The sequence below is a fragment of the Cryptomeria japonica genome, chromosome 4, assembly GCF_030272615.1.
Source record: "Cryptomeria japonica chromosome 4, Sugi_1.0, whole genome shotgun sequence".
NCBI classification, from domain to species: Eukaryota; Viridiplantae; Streptophyta; class Pinopsida; order Cupressales; family Cupressaceae; genus Cryptomeria; species Cryptomeria japonica.
The window spans coordinates 148,862,039-148,883,459 of record NC_081408.1 but is presented as its reverse complement, the minus strand read 5'-3'; the positions used below and the strand labels follow the sequence as shown (position 1 = coordinate 148,883,459).

At 36.3% G+C, this 21,421-nt stretch overlaps 2 protein-coding genes across 4 annotated transcripts; both read left to right on the top strand.

The window, feature by feature from the left end:
• Positions 1-2,564: 2,564 nt before the first annotated feature.
• Positions 2,565-7,297, top strand: LOC131037789 (probable disease resistance protein At4g33300). Of its 2 annotated transcripts, none has more exons than XM_059219653.1 (5): positions 2,565-3,160; positions 3,269-3,678; positions 5,018-5,373; positions 5,458-5,663; positions 6,129-7,297. In XM_059219653.1, exons 1-5 carry the CDS (start codon positions 2,941-2,943, stop codon positions 6,158-6,160), a joined length of 1,224 nt encoding a protein of 407 aa, XP_059075636.1. In that variant the 5' UTR covers positions 2,565-2,940; the 3' UTR covers positions 6,161-7,297. The 2 variants fall into 2 exon arrangements, with proteins under 2 accessions (XP_059075636.1, XP_059075635.1); XM_059219652.1 differs by having other exon boundaries at positions 2,566-3,160; positions 5,452-5,663.
• A 1,086-nt stretch (positions 7,298-8,383) lies between these two features.
• LOC131050150 (uncharacterized) lies at positions 8,384-11,998 on the top strand. 2 transcript variants are annotated; one of them, XM_059219651.1, is made up of 7 exons: positions 8,384-8,695; positions 8,977-9,622; positions 9,718-9,950; positions 10,045-10,197; positions 10,298-10,698; positions 10,852-11,257; positions 11,381-11,998. In XM_059219651.1, the coding sequence occupies exons 2-7, from the start codon at positions 9,009-9,011 to the stop codon at positions 11,866-11,868; spliced, it is 2,295 nt and encodes a 764-aa protein (XP_059075634.1). In that variant the 5' UTR covers positions 8,384-8,695; positions 8,977-9,008; the 3' UTR covers positions 11,869-11,998. The 2 variants fall into 2 exon arrangements, with proteins under 2 accessions (XP_059075634.1, XP_059075633.1); XM_059219650.1 differs by having other exon boundaries at positions 8,974-9,622.
• The last annotated feature ends 9,423 nt before the right edge of the window (positions 11,999-21,421 follow it).

Below are 21,421 nucleotides of genomic sequence, written 5' to 3'. Positions count from 1 at the left end.
GTTTGTATATTTTGTTATTTATAAGAGCTTGTTAATTTTGTTTTTTACCATATTAGTATAAAACACTCTCGGGTAAAAGCACAATGTTGTGTCACACTTTTATAAAGGAAGTGGCCAACACAACTAGAACTATTTAACTTCAACCACTTAAAAGTAAGATTTCTAAATTTAATTTTAAAATAATGTAAACTGATCAAATATAGAAATATTAATGAAATTTATGTCTATTATTTTTTAAATTGACATTTGTTTTATATATTCAAAGATAGATTTTTTATTGATGAAAAATGCTAAAAATCAAGGGTTCTAGTCGACATCACCAAACAAAATGAAAGCAAACTTACTTTTTGCTGATTTTAATTTTCCAAATAGAGGACATATATATGCAGTTTTAAAAAAAAAATTAAATTAAAATTTGATGTATATTTTTTTTGTAATAATATTTTAAAGTTCAACATAGCTGAATTTGGTAGTTTTCATTTGGCATCACCTTTTGTCTACTAAATTTATGATTATCAAAAAAAAAATTATACCCTTTTGGAGAAGATTTTCTCATCTAGTGAAAAATATATTTTTAAATTTTTTTAATATCATTTAATATTTTTTTTAATTTCTAATCAACTTCTTTTTGAACTTAAAAAACCTACTCGCAATGTTTAATTAATAAAAAATATTAAAATTAATCAAAATACTAAAAAAATTATATGTCTAGATTCGTGACTTCAAGCTCTACAAAAGGGTTTTTTTGTTTTTGTAAAAAAATTATTTTGCTTGAAGAAAAATTGAGTAGAAGTGAAAAGTTTAAAAAATACAGACAAAATAGGTGATTTGGCTACCACATCACCTGCCACTTAGGTGAGTCCGACTGAACTTAGTCCAATAGGACTATTTTGATTTTTTTTGAAAAATTCTAAGCTCAAGCACTCACAAAAAGTGCCTAAATGATGCCAAGAGTTCGACCGAACTCTTGGCATCATTTAGGCACCACGCTAATGACATAGGGTGCCACGTGGCAAGGTGGTAGTTCAATGAGACTATCCCCAGTTAGCCCCAAGTGCAACATGAAGTCGAACTCTTGGCGTCATTTAGGCACCACGCTAATGACATAGGGCGCCACATGGCAAGGTGGTAGTTCAATGAGACTATCCCTAGTTAGCCCCAAGTGCAACACAACTTCATGCTTTTGGCCTCTCATGTTTCAAACTTTGATAGTTTGTCTATTGTTAAAGTTGCTCTCTAAGTTGTAGAGAGGTAGCTATTGTAGCATGCACTTGTAAACAATTGTCTCCATTGTTTTTAATTAGAGTAAAATAGGTTTTACAGGGACTCGAAACCCAGACAAAAACACCAATCACAAGGATGAACTAGATGCCAAGCCATGGTCAGTCCTTAGTATTTCAGAGGTTGTTTTAGGATTTTTGAGTTGCAACATGCCCTCTTCTTGTAAAATTTATTACCTTGTGTATGATTCTATATTTTTCATTCATGTTTATTAGGGCAGTGACACTCTACCTTTAATGCTTTGTTGGATACCAAAATCCTCTTCCAAAGTTCCCACTCTAGTATAGACTAGGAGAACATCATCAAATGTGAACTATTTGGACTCAAGGCAAGTTAAATGAGTGGTACTTCAACATACCAACATATTTTAATATGTACAGATATAAATATTATAATTTTTTAAGTTAAATATAATTTAATTGATTGTGGTTTCTATGTTATTGTTAGTAAAATTATAAATGTATTTAATAAAATTTGAATAAACCAATAAAAATTAACACATAGCTATTAAATTATTTTTTAAAAATTATACCATTAAAAAATATATTTTTTTTCTCATGCCGAATTCTACAAACAAATTAGCCAAAACATAAAGTAACCAAATAGTGGTCAAAGTGAAAACTTTAGCATCCCTCCATAAGGATAACCTCCCAAAACAATTTATTGTAAAAGTGAGCTTCCTAAACAAATTTAGAGGATGGGAAAAATAACTTTTTAAAAAGATATTAAAATAATGCAAAGGAAATCACATAGAAGAAGACAACAAGATGGAAAAACAACTTCAAGTTCTAAGGATGGAAAAAAATAACTTAATTTTTTTTTTTTGAAACAATGCATAAGAAATTACATAGAAGGCAGCAAATAGATGATAAAAATAACTTCCTTCTAAAGAAATAGAGTGATGGTTAGATTCATAAATAACATTTACAAAATTTTATTTTGATGTAACAATATATACAAATTTGGTTCATAATTTCTAATTTATAAAAATTTTGTCCATAATATTTATAAAATCTTCTTAAATATGCAATTAAAGTCAAATTTTTAAATTTTTTATAAATAATATTTATAAAATTTTGTTTTGATGCGACTATACATACAAATTTGGTTCATAAATAAAATTTAATTTTTTTTGTGGTGATGTAATCATAAATGCTAAATTTGATGATCGACCTTGTTGACAAAGAATTTTTATTGTGACTTCAAATCACTATTGATATTTTATTTTAGAAAATCTAAATCACAGATTATATATTTTTGCTTATAATTCTATACAATATTTGATGGATTATACAAAATCTTCTCTTAGAACTCCTCAGATTTCATTTCTTATTTTACTGTAAAAGTCACTAAATAGGGCCTCGGCGGGGCAATTAAAGCAAAATGGAATCTTTTGGCGTGTAATCTGTAAACATCTGAGAGTTCCATGGATGACACCAGAACGCGTAAACCCTAATGACCGTGCCCCTTACGTTGCTCCTTGATGGAAACTGAGACGAATGTTCGTTCGGCAACTGTGTCACACCTATTACTTATATCAAACAATATGTCTGATAGCCTGGAAAGATAAGAAATATTTGAAGAAACTCTGCAAGGAGAATAGGCAGTTTCAAGTTTCTATTTGCAGAAGGGTTTAACCATTTGTAGAAACCGCAACAAATGGCCCCTTTTCATTTAATTCACAGTACTGAATTGGAGGAGGGTTCCACATATATTGTTCAAGGGAAATTTCAATTTTATGGAGCGTTGAATAAATGTATTGGTGATCCGAAACGGCTTTTAATAAAGAGCAAGATGTCAGTTGTTGGGCTGCCAGGGATGGGGGGTGCAGGTAAAACTGTTGTGCCACTGGATCTCTGCAGTGATAATCACATTAAAGGTATAATTCTTACCATTATAAATGTGATCGTTATAGTGCTCTGGTTTAGGTCTATTTACACCTTTTGGAGCATGCTAGGGTTCTCAGTTGTTTTATTATTGATTTCAGGATCCTTCAGCAACAGTTTGATCTTCATTACCGTCTCACAGGTCCCAAACCTAAAGAGAATTTCAGAGACTACGTGGGAGAAGATTGCTGGAAAGAAGAGGCAAGAATTTCAGAATTTGGAAGATGGGCACATGCAGCTGCAGCAGCCGATTTTGATGCTACCTAAGGCAACTCTTGCCATTTTGGACGATGTTTGGTCTAGAGTAAATCTGGAAAATCTGCTATTTGAAGGGCTAGGATACAAATCAGTTGTGAAAACCATAGACACTTCTACCATCCCCACAACCCAGACTACCAGACTGTATCAGTTGCCATTGTTGTGCCGAAAGGATGCACTGTCACTTTCCTGCTTCTGGGCCTTTCGACGGACATCAATTCCATGCACTGTAGATACAAATCTTGTAAAAGAGGTATTTTTTCCCTCTTTTCAACTCATAGATCTTTTAGTGTTTTTATTGGCTAATACATCGTAATTTGCCTTTAATTGTTGAACCAATACTGATTCTTTTTAAAGATACATAGTATACTTGAACAATTTGGAATACAAATACATGTTAAAATTGTTATGATTCCGAAACATATGAAATTGTAAAGAAATGTTTAATTAACAAGGAGTTTTAAAATAATTAAAAATTAGTTTGCTCTTTTTGAATATCAATATATTATGGTCAAGGTTAAAGTGTGAGATGAAAATCTCTTCATTTATATTTTTTAATCTTCAATAATATGTTTTTAATTATGGGTGAATATTTTTGATTGGGAAGAGAAGTCAATAATACTATTTTAATTATGGATGAACATTTTTTATGGGGAAGAGAATTCTTTCTTTTATAAGATTGACAAAGACATAGGGGGAGGTCCCATGACTGCTCATTCCTTGTTCACCCAACCCCCCAATTACTAACTTTAAAGAGACCAAAAATATGATAATTAAAGTTCATTAATAAATGTCACATGTACCTATAGTAGCTCATTTGTATTCTTAGTAGCTAAAATTTATAGATTTTAATTGGAGGAGTTGTGCAACTTTATTGGTACCCATAAAGCATAACTACTGGGGCATTTGTGCATAAGTATTGTCAATTTTTGAGGTGGTTGTAGTGCATGTTTTTTGGGGCATCTTTAAGTAGGTATCGGATGACACTTCTAAATGGTGTTTGTGTTTACTAGCCAGAAGCTAAAACAATAGCTGTAAGCAGTTATGTCTCTAACAAAGATGACCAAAAAGTAATTGTTGAAATCCGATGTATCATTTAGGATTTTTGGGTGTGCAAAGTTAGCTATAACGGCTACTGGTGCTCTTCCCCTATCGATTAAGTCTATTATCATATGAAGAAACATAAGGAACTAACAATATAAAGGCAACAATAACAAGAAAAAACCAACAGCACTCCCACCAACAAGGACAGAGAAGAACAAATGAGAATAATTGCCTCAAAACGATAATAGATCCATTAATTTAAAGTGTCTTGAAGCAAAAACTCTTTATAAAACTCTGCATCTGACCAACAAGACTCAATTGAAACAAGTTCTTTTTGCGGAATTCCTTTTTCTAGAGCCAATATGCGATTGAATAAGAATAGTATTCTTTTATGTGTAATATGTTATCAACCTAAGAATAAAATTCTATTTAATTCTGAAGTTGAAAGTATGTTCTGCCAAACAATATGGCTTGTACCACATCTACAAATTCTTCTTGCCCTCTAATTGGTCTTTTGATAAATTTTCATTATATTTATTGAATTATAGGTGCACATAGAATGTGATGGCTTGCCACTAGTTCTAAAGGTGATTGGAAGCTCCTTAAACGAGGAACCTTATGCAGTATGGGAGAGGGCAAAAGACAAGATTTCCAAGGAAGAATACATATCAGATTTTCAGAAAAAGGGGCTAGTTAGATATATGGAGATCAACATTGATTCCTTAGACCACATTGCCAAAGAATGCTTCCTAGACTTAGGCTTACTAGTAGAGGACAGGGTAATCTCTGTCAATGCACTATTGGATATTTGGGTTTATGCTTGGAAGCTACAGTGGCACAATTCATTTGTCATCTTATCAGAACCTGCAAGCACAGATCAGTTGAATTTGACTGGCACTACAGGGTAATCGCCTTTCCTTTCATATATTGGGTTTTTTGTTCTCCTTTTTAAGCATTAAGCTGATGTTGTAGCACTTGCTAGGACCAGAGCAACAATCTCACATGGAAATGTCTCGGAGCTATACTTTTCTCAGCACAATGTAATGGGAGAATTGCCCTTGTATCTGAGATACCATGATACTGTAGTACAAGGAAAGAGGTTTTTGATGCCTAGGAAAGAGCATACTTTGCTAGGAAATTGCAAGTTGTATAATGATAGAGCATTTGATGCTCAACATCTCTCCATTCACAGAGGTGGGTTATTCCGAAACTCATATCCAAATTTAGTTTCACCCACTTCACCAAATTTCCTTTGAAATATTAACTATAATTTTGAATATTTGCATCATTGTTCTCAGCAACTTGGTTGCCATATATATCAAATTATTTTTAATTCACATGAAAAACTAGTAGTATGATATTGATATTTTTGTCACTTTTTGAGGGGGTAGGCTAAACAATTTATGCAAACTATTCAAAATTTCTTGATGAATTGGATGCCCTTGGTCTACTATTTAATTAGTATGCTATATAACATTATTGCTCTTAATCCTCAAATTAATTTTTTCATAGTGTAACCTTGATTACACTTTTCTCCTTGCAATTTTCCATCTCATAGATTCAATTTTAATATGATAAGAATTCAACCTGAATAATTAGCTTTCAAAACTACCATGCTCGATGATCTAATTCAGTTTCCTTTCTGAATTGTTCATGTAGGCCTAATGGAGGAAGGGCACTTGCTGAGATGAATTTCCATGGCACAGAGGCTCTGTTGTTACGCTTTTTTGGGACAAGATACTTTCTTCCCCCATTTCTTAAATCCATGATGAGTCTAAAATTTGTCATTATATTCAATTACGGCGCCAAAAAGGCAGAATAAAAGGTCTAGATCTCTTCACTCAATCAACTGAAGAGTGTCCGCTCAGAGAGCTTGATTGCAACCCCTGTTCAAAATCATAGCAAAGCAGTGCAGAACTTGAGTTCAATTTTGACGCTTATGCAAAAGGCTTGAATTTACATCCACATTGAACAATGTCAAGTTTCGGGATTTTAAACTGTATCACTCCAGCAATTGGAAGGAGGTGCTCCTTAGTTTCTATTATATGCTTCTGTTCAGATGTCGTCTATTACCAACTGCCGCCTGATTCAGAAGTTGTCTTGTGACCTTGGGAACCCTAGTTTTCTAAGATTGTCAAGATTATCAGCATTGTCAGGGCTAAAAGAACTTCCAACATCAATTGGAAATTTGGACTGTTGGAATGCCTAGAAATTTCATTATGTGTAGGGTTGAGAAACTTCCAGAGGAAGTAGGGCAATTAAAGGAACTTAGAAAATTTTGATATGGGAGAATATTGTCAAGGTTATCTAGAGCTATATGTGAACCGAGTTTTCCGAAGTTTTGTTATCTGTGATTGGAAAATTGGGAGGCAATGGTTCCAGGCCAAGAACAGTTCTTTTGTGGAGCTTGGATTAGAAATTGTGGAAGTACACTTAGTTAGAATTGGCTTGATGATCGACTTCTCTTTTTACTATTGTCGTTTTGTGTTATTGGACCTTGTCATCATCTAAGCGTCTATCTAAAAGCATCATGACTATATGCTTCCATGTTGTGCATTTGATCCTATCCACCCTTTCCTGATTTCTGATCTAAGAAATCTTCAGTCAGATCTCCTGTGTGTGAAAAGATGCAAAATTCCATAAAATGTCCAGGTTTGGGCTATTTTTGATATTTTCCTCTGTGGGTATTAAGGACCCAAGAGTTCTCATTCAACACAATGTTCCAACTGATTATTTTCTTTTCTTTTTGCAATAGATTTGTTATTCTTTAAAGTGGAAAAAAAGTTGCTTAAGCCTTGCAATAAATGAAAGGATTGATATTTTGCTTCCTTCTATGGCTGTTATTTGCGTATTTTTTGAGTTTAAGTCATATTCTATGGGTTTCAATCTGTTTTAGCCTGCTTCAAGTTGATTGTAGACATCTTGCAGCTGTATTCTCTCTATATATTACTGCTTAACAGTGTTCTAATATAAATTGTGTGATCCATTGTCGGTTCTAAAGATTGTCTTGCTCTTTAAGGCAAGTTAGAGTATATTTAATCTTGGTGCATCACCATCTTTCCCATTTAATTGCTTTCTTTCTCCTTCTCTCTGTAATTTTTAGAGGAATAGGTATTATTTTTAATTTTAGTTGAGTTGGATCAACACATGTAGTTAGGCTTAGAAAGGAACCAATCTTCTATAGAGGTTTGATTGGAGGTCTAAGCTCCAGTTTAGAAAGGTCCTACACTTACAAATCATTCCAATGATGTCTCTGAAATATTGAGCTAGGTTCGACGAGGGTGCAATTTTAGGTGTCAATATTTCTAATGAAACAATTAACTACTATCAAGAGAGTCCCTCATGAATGCATCAAAGGTTTCAATTTTAAATTCCAAAAAAACATGGGATAAATTCCACTCTTCTTCCAAACAATGCATTCTTGTATCATTTGAGGGATTTAAACAATGATGTGACTGTCATGATTCAGTCAATGCGGGGAATAACATTGCCTGATGTTTATGATATGGCTATAAGAGCTGAAAACTATGTAATACAAGCTGGAAAAATGGTTCTAAACCCTCCAATGCCTCTGTTTCTTGAGATGCCACCCACTCAACCAAACTTGGCACGTCTCCTTGTAGTAACTAGTCAACCAAGCCCTCCTGTTAATATTTCCAATGATTTGCATAAAGTTAAAACGTTGTTACAAACTGTTTGATCAAGATCATCAGCTCAATAGGCAACTTTATCAAGGAATTTCTCAAGGACAAGGTTAGATCAGAGTCCCCAAACTCGCCGCGAGTCAGGCGAGTTCGCCGAGTTGGCGAGTCGAGCCAACCTCGGCGAGTTTTGCCGACTCGCCGCTCGGACTCGGCGAGTTTTGGGCAAAACTCGCCTGACTCGCGAGTCAGGCGAGTTTTGCCAAAACTCGCCGAGTCCGAGGTCCAGGACTCGGCCGCGCGATAGGCATAATTCGAACTTAAAAAAACAAAAAAAAAAAGAGCTTTTTCATTTGTTTTTTTTTTCCATTCTCTTTGGTATAACCCTAAAAGGTCTTTTAATTGTTATTTGTGAGAAGAAGAGAGGAAAAGTGAGAGAGAGGAAGGAAAACAAGAGGCCATAGGTTTGCAATCAGCAAGGAAGAAGAGCATCAAGGAGACCACAAATCACATTGGGGAAGCCATAGGCTTGCATTGAGAGCATCAAGGAGTCCAAAGCAAGACTTCTCAACTCATTTGAAAGAGGTAAGGTAGATTTTGCTTGTTTTTTTAAGTATGTTAATGGATTTTTTTCATTTGTTTGTTAATTTTTTTTTAGTTTAACAGTTAACTTTCCAAATCTTGAATGTTTTTATTTTTTTAGCTTAATTACAATGAGAGAAGTAGAATAATGGCAAAGTGCAAACCCTACATTTTTTTAGAAAAAAATTGTAAACATGTATTTACAATTTTATTTTTTTTTAAAGTAGGGTTTCCTGATTTTTTCTATTAGTTTATAACTTTATTAAATTTTCTTATTGCAGCAGCTTTCACGTTTAAAAAACATTCATTTTTCACAATGCCTAAAAAGGATGAGGCTTGGAAATATACTGAAGACTTTATTGGCAGACAAAAAAATCAAACAAAATGTTTTTTTTGTAAAGAAATTAATTTTGGTGGCATCAATAGATTTAAATACCATATTGCCGGCATACCTGGCCATGATATTGAGGTATGCAAATTACAAACTCCTGAGGCAAAACGTTTCTGTTATGTCCAATTAGAAACACATGAACAAGAAAAGTTAACCAAGAAGAGGCAATTGGAAGAGTTAAGTGCTATTGGCTCCCATGCACCCACATCCGCATCTGCATCCGCATCCGCATCCGCATCCACATCCGTAGGCTGTGTTGGAGAGGGTTCTTCCATGCCTCCCTTTCACCCTAGTGCTTTTGCTAGTGCTAGTGCTTCTGCTAGTGCTAGTGTTTCTACTTCTACTCCTCCTGGTGGCACTATTACCTTTGGCCCTAGAGTTCGGAAATCCAGGTTGGATAGTTATTTTGTGCCGCGTAGTACTCCTGGGGCACAACCCTCGCTTGAGGGTATGGGTTGGAACAAGGAGGTTCATGATGCTGCAAGAAAACAAATTTGCAAGTTTTGGTACTTTTGCAACATTCCATTTATTGCAGCCAGGTAATTTTTTTTGATTTGATTGCTTTAAGTTTAAAAGTAAATTTATAGTTTGAAGTTGAATTTTACTTTGTCTAATCATAATCTATTTGTGACAGGTCTCCTTATTGGCAAGGCATGGTAGATTCCATAACCATTTGTGGTGCGGGGTTTAAAGCCCCTACCGATGCTGAGTTAAGTGGCCCCCTCTTGTTACAAATGGTTGAGGATATGAAAGTTGAGCTAGAGGACCACCGACAGTCTTGGAGAGAAAAGGGTTGCACCATCATGACAGATGGTTGGACGGATAGGAGGAATAGAACACTCCTAAATTTTCTTGTTTCCTGCGGAGGTGATTGATTATGATTCATTCTAATTTGTACTTCCCTAAATGCATTGAATAAATTAAATTTTGATTTGTTGAAAGTTTGAAACTCTATTTTCAGGATCTACCATGTTCTTGAAATCTATTGATGCTTCCTCACATGTGAAAAATGCCACATACTTATGTGAGGCTATTGAGGAAGTCATACAAGAGGCGGGGGAAGAAAATGTGGTGCAGGTGGTGACAGATAATGCAGCAAGTTATGTTGCTGCAGGTAAATTTTGAACTTTTCAAGTCTTGATGGAGAGGCATCTATGATTATTTAAAATTTTCTTAACACATCAAAATTTTTAATTAACTTAAAATTGCTGCAGGTAAACTTTTGATGGAGAGGCACCCGAAAATTTTTTGGTCTCCTTGTGCGGCCCATTGCCTTGACCTCATGTTGGAGGATATTGGTAAGCTTGAATGGGTGAAATCAATAGTTGAAAGGGCCAAATATATCAGCAAGTTTATCTACAATCATGCATTGGTCCTTAGCATTATGAGGCAATACACGGGGCAAAAGGAGTTGGCTCGTCCAGGCATCACGAGGTTTGCCTCAAACTTCCTCACACTGAAATCCTTGATAAAATCAAAGGCGGCTTTGAGGCGTATGTTTGTTGGTGAGGAGTGGACTTCCTCATCCTATGCTACAACCACTGCAGGGATAGATGTGGTAAATTGCATTTTTGATGAGTCAGGTTTTTGGACCCCCTGTGGAGAAACCGTGCAGGTAAATTTATTACAATTTAACATTTAGTATCTACTATCTAGTATCTACTATTTAGTAATTTAATTTTAATTTATTAACAATTTAACTTTGCAATTTTTCTTTTTTTTAAATTTAATTTGTGACTTAATTGTTTTTGTTTAACATTATGTGTAGGTCACTGAGCCCCTCGTAGTTCTCCTACGAGTTGTTGATGGGGAGAAGCCCTCTATGGGCTATATATATGAGGGTATGGATAGGGCCAAGGAGGCCATTAGGTCCATATATGCAGGAGATGAGGATAAGTATGGCCCCATTTGGGAGATTATTGATAGGAGATGGCAGAACCAGCTTCACAGGCCCATCCATGCAGCAGCCTATTACCTCAATCCGGCATTTCGATTCCGTGATGACTTCAAGGCAGATGAGGAGGTTCTTAGTGGCCTGTATACAGTGGTTCAAAAGTTGTGTACTGATGGCACAGCCTCAAGAACAACGCTCCAGCTGGATAAATATAATAATCGAGAAGGGGCAATCTTCTCAAGCAGCATGTGCATAGAGGCTCGAACACAATTGCAGCCAGGTAGAAATATATGTAAACTTAAGATTCTTAAGTTTATGGCTTATGCATTTTAATTTTTTATTTTATAATCTAGCCTTAAAGTTGGAAATGAGTTTGATTTTTTTTTCTTTTTCGTTATTTCAGATAGATGGTGGCAAATGTTTGGGCCCTCAACCCCAAACCTTCAAAAAATTGCCATCCGTATTTTGAGCCAGCCATGCAGTGCTTCTGGATGTGAGCGCAATTGGTTAATGTTCGAGCACATCCATTCGAAGAGGCGTAATAGATTGTCTGTGGAGAGGTTGAATGATCTTGTTTTTGTTCATTACAACCTCCGTCTTAGGACCAGACAGATTTTGGACACTGACTCCTCTCCGATCACTTTAGCGGAGATCGATCCAGAGTCTGAGTGGATCACTGAGTCTACCGATCCCGTCTTCACTGAGGAGGACCATGAGTGGGTTGACCAGGCAGACAGAGAGGCTGAGGCTGTGGCTATGGCAGAGGAGGAGGATAGAGCACGATCCGGCATAGGCACCTCACAGGCGGAGACTATGGCTTCTCAGTCATCCAGGACCTACCTTAGACGCATTTGTAGGAGGCAGACAGACTACTCTGAGGCTCAGGATTAGCTAGAGCCTGAGCCATAGACTTGTTTTTGTTTACAGTTATATATATGTTTGGGAACATTTGATGTCATGGATTTTATATACATTTGACAACATTTATAACTCTATATATCTATGTTTTCTATTTCCTTCAGCTACAATTTACATTTCTATGCATGTGATGGATGTATGTTTATGTATGTGATCAAATCAGCTTCTATTTGATGATGTTATAGTGTCTTTAAGCTTTATTCAATAATGGGTGCATGAAACAAGTTTTAAATCGTTAAAAATCTCTAAATTTCAAGGGTTTTTTATTTTGCCGAGTCATAGCCGAGTCGTCGCCGAGTCATAGCCAAGTCACGAGTCGAGTCGGCCTTGCCGAGTCCGAGCCGAGTCCGAGTCTGGGAACTTTGGGTTAGATGAGCTATGCTAGGCCTTTGAATACCTTAAACCTAGCTGTTGCCAGCTCTTCCAAAGCCATTTTTCTAGTGCAAAAGAAACCTACTTCAACATCATGAATGGTGTTACCCATGTAATCAGCCTCAACCAAAATTTATGCCAAAATTGAATTTTTAGTGAACCTCTAGTGATTCAAAGTACAACACTCCTGATGCAGAAGCATCCAGGGTGTAAGAGCAATCTTGCATCACCCAAAAAAAAAACATTGTTTCTTTTTCAATAAGAGCTAAAATTGATAGGGCTACTATTTTTAGCAAGGTGGAATTTGTGTACGTATGGATGCAAAAACTAACACAAACCTCCAGAATGGTGAAATGAAGCTAATGGCGAAGAAAGCATTTCAATACCATTTGTAATTTGTGAGATATTAATAGTTTCATTTTTCAAAATCTTTTTAAAACATTCAAAGTCAAATTTGAGGCACTCAAAGGCTCTGGATGGGCCTGAAAGTGGTTGAAAACCAAAATATACCCTTCAATACTATTTTGCATAGTGGGCCTTTCCGAGAGCTTTCCAACTATATAAAATAATTGAAGATCCAATGGTCGGATCAAAAGTTATGACCTCAAGAAGTTGTATGAAAATGTAAAAATTTCAAAATATCTTTTTGAGTGAGAAAATAGGGATGGTTGGACTTATAGCACCCAAATGAGAGTAACAATTTCTAGAATATTTGTGGGCAGTTAAACATTTTGGATAAAGATGGCAAACAAAGGTGTTAGAGAACAGTTCTAGTAGTGCATATTGTGGCTCTGGCTTGCCGATTATTGTAATGAGAAAGCCCATGTGGTTGTAGCATGTTATTTTCTGAATGTTGTAGTTGCATTTCATTGGGATAATAGAAAAAAAGGGTTTCCTTTTATGCATTTCTGTTTATTTCTCTATTGTTGTATATTTTGGTTTATAAGGGGAGTATCTGTTGTGAGGTATTCACACTTCGCCCCATTGCAAATGGGGAGCCCCACTTTTTCGCTTTCTAGGTCAGTCGTTTTAGTTTAGTAGTTGGATGTTGTCAAGTCTTTTCTATTAACCTTTTGTTTGTAGTTACTCAGGAGCTGATCAAGTCTCTCTCTCTTAAGGATGGAGTGAGGTTCAACACTTCCTTTTCCCAGCCAAAGCATAATCACTTCTACTTCTCTCAGTCCTATCGTGGGTGCCCAAACCCGATCACTCCCATCTCCATTCTTCACCTTTACCATCACCACATTCTCCTATCTTCCACCTCCCCTTTCATTTCCATTTTCCCTCACTCCCTCTCTTCTCCCTCCACTTCCTTTACCTACCTATACCTGCACCCTCACCTACACCTCCAACTTCCATTTAGCACACCTCCTACCTCCCTACCTCACCTTTTACCTCCTTATTCCCCTATGCTTACCTTCTATTCTAACCCATCTACTACACTAACCACACTCCCTTTCCACCCTACCACACCCCTTGCCCTTCTACCTACCATCATACCCTTTTCCTTTAGTTACCACCCTACTCAACCCTCATTCCATCTAGTCTACCCCACCTTTACCCTTCCACTACCCCTTATACCTCCCGTTCCACTTTACTCCCCATATATCTTAACTCCTTTCACCAACCCCTTTTACCTCCCACATCCTAAACCTCCTCACCCTACGTATTTCCTACCTTCCGTCATTTTTATCCGTTATGTCCCCCTTTCCTCCAACATCCCATTCTCCGCTTTCTCCATGTAGCAGCTACCCTTAACATTTCCTACCACTCCCCCCTCATATTTCTCTCCACCGTATCACATCATCCTTTTGGCCCCATTTTAAACTCAAAATAGAGGATTAAATAAGTTTTTAAAGGACTCTTTGCTGGGACCCACTAACTTTTGGCTTGGGAATTTAGAATGTTTTTATTGCATTGTGGGCCCTACAAAATCTAAATGGAGATCTAGAAAGCTTGTTTTAAGGCATAATGTTTCCTTTGAATTCCTTTACCACGTAGCCTTGATTGGGCCCCACCAAACTCTAGGGTGAAGAAAAAGTTTTAAGGCGTATTTTTTTTAAGAAGGAAAGCATCCACTTCACCATTTCTTTGCAAGGTGTGGCATCAGAAAGATAGGGAGCTGGCCTTTGAATGAGGATGTTTCACTTTAACAAGAGCAGAGTAAACAAAACCTTAACTTCCAACGCCTATATAAATGGAGTATTTCGTATCATTTTAACAGCACTCGGATCAGAAATTTAGAAAGCAGTTTTTGTGATAGAGATCAGCAATTTTGTCAACAAGATTTTGATCATCATACTGATCAAATGCTCCTTAGAGATGCTGTTTGATTTAAGAACATTGTTATCGAGTCTTTTGAAGGCAAAGGGGCAGATTTTGAAGAAATTCCAGATCATTTTCCAAGGGTTCTAATTTGGTCTAAAGTATCAGCAATTTTAGCAGACCTAATTCTGATTTTAAGATCAGACCTGATTCTGGCAAATTTTTAGATATATCCTATCTATGATTCAATCAGTATCATCATGTCCAGCCTTGGAAATCCATGTTCAGAATTGAATGGGTTGTAGGAAGTTTGATTTTTGCAGAAAATTGTTTTCATTCTTAATGTTTTAATGCAAAATATTTCTTGCTTTTCAGATTTGGTATGAAGATAAGAGATGAGCATCCAAGGAAGCATGCAGCAGCAGTCATTAAGGCAAATTTTGATTGAATTTCCCATTAAATTCCATCAGCACATTGTGTAAAGTTGAATTCCACGATGGTTGCAGCTATTTTGATCAACAACAGAGATAGTTTTCAGATTGATTCTCAAGCAGTTTCCAGCATGGCCAGGATAACAACAGAGGTTATTCAAGCAAATTTAAGGCAGAGATGAGACGAATTGTAGGAGGAGGAAGATGATTTTCTATCAGAGATTAGAATTTTCAAAGCAATCCAAGTGAGCATCAACAAAGGAAGGCTCAAATCAGATGCAAGACAAGTAATGACTGAAGAAGGACGGTGTTAATGTTAAAGGATTGAATGGAGAGTCTTCCCTTAGGTCATGTACCTTGCTCCTCATTTTGAGCGAATTTTCTAAGTCATGTCCTTTGCTCAAGAGTTTGAGCGAATTTCCTTGATAAGACTGACCTTTGCTCAGGATTTTGAGCGAACTTTCTTAGTGGCTATCCTTTGCCATCATTTTGGAGCGATATGGATTCCTTTTAGATGTTTGGAGGATGAAGACCAAGTTTAGCACCTTTAATCCCTTAGATGATCATGGAAATGAGCGAGTGCATCATGGAGTGGAGAAGAGATAACAACGAATTTGCATAAGTGAATGTCCTTTGCTCTTAACTTTGAGCGAATTTTATTGAATTCATGTCCTTTGCATCATGTACCTTGCTAAGGACATGGAGCGAAATTTCTCCAAATCATGTACCTTCCTAAGGACATGGAGCGAATTTCTCATTTGGACCCTGTATCTTGTGAAGGACATGGAGTGAAATTTCTCCAAATCATGTACCTTGCTAAGGACATGGAGCGAATTTCTCATTTGGACCCTATACCTTGCTAAGGACATGGAGAGAAACTTCTTCAAATCATGTACTTTGCTAAGGACATGGAGCGAATTTTCATCTTAAGACCATGTACCTTGGCCACCAAATAGAACGAAGTTTACCCAGATCTTGTACCTTGCCCAAGGTCAAGAGCGAAATTTGTCAAAGATGTGTACCTTGCCCAAGGTCAAGAGCGAAATTAGAAAATTATGTCCCTTGTTTCAAATTTTGAGTGAAATTTCCTTGATTCCTATCCCTTGCCTTGATCTAGGAGCGAATTTCCTCTTTTGGGCCATGGCTAGCAATTCACATGTATTTTAGCTCCAAACATAATTCCAATTCAAAAGGAAAATGTTCAAGTCGGCTGCCTTAAAGGAATAAATTCAATTACATTTGCTCAAAGATCAAGTCGGCCTCACCGTAAAAGGACACATCTCCTCATTTAGACACCTGTATAGGAAGACTCAAAGAATTCATTCAATCACTAATTCACAACAGGTTCTTCTTTCAACAACGAATTTTATTAGCGAGGCAAGGAATCCAATCAACATCATTAGCAAATCTGATCTGTAAGACAACAAATTTAATCTGCAAGGGAGCACATCATTAACAAACTCTATCACAAAGACAGTGAATTCAGTTATCAAAAGGAGTGATCTCCCCTATAGAAACACATATCAGACCTGCAACATAGAGAATAAGAGATTAAGTCAAAATGAGAGTATGAAAAGGTTATAAATCATGTGCTCAATTGTTTGTTTTGCGGGAGGTAAGAAAAGAGATCAAAAGGATCAAGATGGAAGAAGATTGGAGTGAGGATCTTAAAGAGTGAATTTCAACACCACGAACAAGATACAAGGAAGATGCCTTCAAGAAGCTTCATCAACAAAAACAAGAACGTCAAGGAGGAGAAGATCTCAAGATATTCAAAGATTCTCAACATATCATGATGACATGAAGAGATCAAAGGGTGCAAGGAAGAAATCATCCAACTACTTCAAGGCACTAGAGCATAAAGGACGGATAACCTACATGATGGAAGAATGTTTGACAATCTTGAATTCCCTTCAGGAATCCAAGAATCAAATTGAGTACATTGAAGAGCTACATTCAACCAAGTGCATCATCCACTCAAAGTACATCATCAGCAAGAGAAAGTCAACCAAAGTCATCACAAGACCTACATCGAACATGATTGAAGAAGCGGATAGTTTCAGAAGAGTTAATCAAAGTTTGCTTCTCATCATCATCATCATCACTTTAAACAAACTGGATAATGTTGAGTATTAAGAGATATCTCTCAACACCCCTTCATGGTGATGAATCAAATCAAGTCTACAAAGTGCAAGATTGAGGTGGTAGTCCAGCCATCCCTTCCACCAATCAATGAAGTCCACATCAACACATCTAAGTTCAATGAATCAAGTCCATATATGGATGCATGAACTCCGGTGTACCTACCCTTGATATCTATTGGTCCACACTCATTGAATGTAATTTTCTCATTGGCTAAGGAGAGTTTGTTGTAACAAACCCTAATTAGGGTATCATTGTAAAATCTTGGCCATTGATGGAGAATCAATCCTCGTTGTTCATTGTAAATGAGATCTCTATAAAAGGCTAAAATCTCTCATTTGTAAAGGCTAACAGTCAATAGTGCTAGAATAGTGAATAGAGAGAGAATAGAAGAATATAATAGTAATTGGAATAGAGTAGGAGGAGAAGGCAGAAATTGTTGCCTAAGTTATAAATGAACTCCGTTTTCATTGAAGTTATGGTGAAGTTTGTTGTTTCTTTACAATGTGCATGGTTTCTTGTTGGATCTTCAAGTTAGATGATAAATAATTAGATTAAATGGAAGAATTTGTTGAATGCATTTGTGCGGAATTCATTTAGTCCATGCCACTAGCCTCTTGCTGATTGTAAGTGTGCCTTGCGTGGTCAACTGGAATGATATGAGCTTAACTTCGAATCGTTCTACATTCATTGCTTATGCATTAACTTGAATGGTGATCAATGTTTGATGGTATTGATTCAAACATCTTTGGAATGCCCTTAGAAGATTGCACTGAGCCTGTGTCAAATTGTTCAAGATGATGGTGAGACCTCGCCCAGTAGGATTCCATCTGATCAGTCAACTATCTTCTTACATTCTAGGTCTTAGAATAGGCTTTCTCAACCCTTCATCTTGCCCTTTTTTTCAATTCAAGTTAGTTTAGGAAACAAAGCATCACCATATTGCAATATCAGATGATCTAAGTTCTAGCAAATCAAGTATTCAGGCATTCAAACGTAAGTCCCCTTGTGATTCTAGTATGATCACATCAAACCAATAAGCTTATCCACACGTAGTGACCCTACATTCATGAACCTTGGAGTCTTCTCAAGTGATCCTTAAGCTAATCTTCAACATTTGAGATAATTTGTTCAAGAGAGGATAAGATACTTTTGGGTATTTTATTTTGTGTTCGCATGTGCCTAAAAAACACATCAACAGTATCCTTCATCAACTTCCACAACAAGAAGTTGAATCAGATCAAAATGAGGTACCAAGACAAGCTCAGGTGCAAGGTGAATCCATCATAAAGAATTGGGATTAAAGTGGTTATTGTGGTATCAATCGACAAGCATACTTGTTCTTTCATCGTGTTGAGGAAGTGAAAAGGAATATGATTGGAAAATCATAATCTTGGAGTACAAAGATTGTTGGTAATGAATAGGTGGTTGTGGACAATGAAGGCATGTATATGGTATATGATTTGAGCGTAATATCCAGCGATGGTTGTGTTTGTAGAAGGCTAGAGGAAGGTATTGGTGCATTATATGACAACAACATAGATGAAGATGATGATGTTTGTATCTGTGTTCAATTGGATTAGTCATTCGTGAATGATAACAATGATGAAATTGGTGATGATATCCAGTTTATGACTATGTTGTTTGTTGCAACAATATGGACAAGGTAGAAGGTGTATGTACCATGGAGGATTTAGATGAATCAAGTCATAAAGTTGATTATATAGAGAATGCACTAGTTTGTGAGGAATGTGGTAAACAAAAAGGTCTTTTCTTGTTTGATGTGCTACATTCCTTTGTCGCTTTTTCTGATTTTGAAGCTTCTGATGATGTTAGCATAGGAGTAGCTGTATATGAAAATATAATTCCAAAAAACAATGCTATTATAGTAGTGAATGTGAAAGAAATTATGCCATAGGTCTGATATTTGCAACAAATATGTCATAGTTAATTGACGAGAAGAAATTTAAATAGTGAAACAGTTTGAAGAATTTAGTTCATCGCTTGGAGTGTCTTGTGGTTCCAATATTTGTGCTGATGAAATGTGCATCAATAAATGCGATAGTGATTTATGTTGGTTTCCTATTGTCCCTAAGATTAGAAAGGTTGGATATGAGTTTTTCATTCATGATGAGGATGCAACCTTTTATTTTGGAATGATAGTGTGCTTGAGTTTGAATGTTTCACTTGGGTCTAGAATACAAGTATTAAAGAGGTTGAAACACATCGTTCAAGAAGATATTCAACTTGTTTATCTTTATAGTATGCTAGAGCTTCACAACTTTTTGTTTGATGTGTGAGAGGAAAACCTTCCTTGTGTAGATCAGCAAGTTGGTTGCATATTTTTCATTACAATGCAAATTGGAAGCATTTTCTTTTTGCTTTAGTTCATGTGAGGCAAGCAACGAATGCAACAACAATGTGCCTTTGTGTGAGGAGGGTTTTCTTCCCCCCACAAGTTATAGTTCTTTTGATGTTGACCTAATTTCAGAATATTTTACCCATTCTAGCATGTGCAAACCTGATGCTTCATTAGATAGGTCTAGTATCTTTTTTCTAATGATGCCTTACAGTGACAAAGTTGGTAGTGAAGTGAATCTTCACTACATGAGCAATATTTGTGACTTGATGCACGTGGAAAAAGACTTTATTTGTTGTAGTTGGGTAGTGAATGCAACTATGGCTCGAGGGAGATTAGCTCCCGCAGAAAAAAGTTGTCTTTGAGAAAGGCAAGTTGTGTCATATTGGCACTTAAGGACTATGAGCTTAGAGGTATAGTTTTGTTGCAAGTATTGTTGCACACTCTACAGTCTTGCTAGGAGAATGTATGACTATTTGTCTTGTTTTCCTCCAAGTGCTATGCACATGTTTCTTTTTGTTTTGCTTGGTGTTTGATTTTTTTCTTTTGTTTTGTTGGCTAGTCAGTTGTGTTTTCCTGACTTCAGTTATGCATTGCCCTTGGTTTGGAAATAGTTTGAAATGCTTATAGTCTCTCCATGCCCAATGAATTGATAATGCTATTGGATACATGATTAATAGGTAATCATCCTACAAAGGTTGCCAAAATTTTGTCAATTTATGCATTATTGACACTTTCCTATCATTATTTGAGCATTTATTTAAAAATCCCATAAATTTGTGCTTCCATGTTGTACATTCTATCTTACCCACCTTTTGTTGATGATCGATTTGATAAATCTTCAATTGGGCCCCCTAAGTGTCAAAAGATCTAAAAATCCATGAAAGGGTCAATGCTTGCATCGCTTTTTGTGTTTTCTTGTGTTGTTTTTTGGGGTGGTTTCTTGAACGCAAATCAATCTTGGAAAAGTCCCTAGCTTCGTTTAGCTCATCAATCAACTCATCAATTCGTGGTATGGGGTATTGGTTCCTAATAAGACTCTTGTTGAAGGCTTGGTAATCAATACACATCCTCATAGTTCCATCTTTCTTCTTGACCAGCACTACGAAAGATGCAAAAGTGCTTGAACTAGGCCTTATATGCCCCATATCTAACAGTTCTTTGATTGCCTTTTCAATTTCTTCCTTTTACACCATTGGATGGTAGTAAGGAGTTATCATCACTAGTTTTGCCCCTTCCTCAAGCTCAATAATGTGCTGGAAACCTCTATTAGGAGGCAGTCCTGGGGAAATATCTAAACACTTTATTATGCTTATCTAGGATAGATTGGATTTGCACATTGGTAACACCTTCTTTCTAGCAACACTTGTATTGGTGATGAGGCATTCTTCTGCCCATGCTACTTGTCTCTTATGGAACACTTGTTCTATCCTTTTAGCTGATATTTCCATTGCCCCTTTTTTGGATAACCCATGTAACACTATCCGGTTTCCAATATGTTGGAAAGATATCTCCTTTTTTAAGTGGCTGGTCTCATATTTGTTAATTGCATGCAACCATTGACATCCCAAAACTCTTTCCATATCCATGTCAATCACATAAAAATCATCCTTCAAATTATATTCCCGCATTGCCAACTCCAATTGGGGTACCTTTTGAGTGCATGAGAGAGTTGTTCCACTAGCTACCTTTACATCAAACCCTTCAATTAAGATTGTGTTTAGACCATGTCTCTTTACCACTTCCCTATTAACATAATTATAAGTGGGTTTGCTATCAATAAGAATGATTACTCACTATCCTTTTAAGATGCCTTTTATGCGAAACACACTATAATGTGGTTCTCCTGTGAGAGTTGCAAGCGCACCTCCTTTAGGTGCATCAATATTTTTTGTTTCATTTTCAAAACCAACTTCACTCTTCGTATCATCATCAAAATCTACCCTCAATATAATGC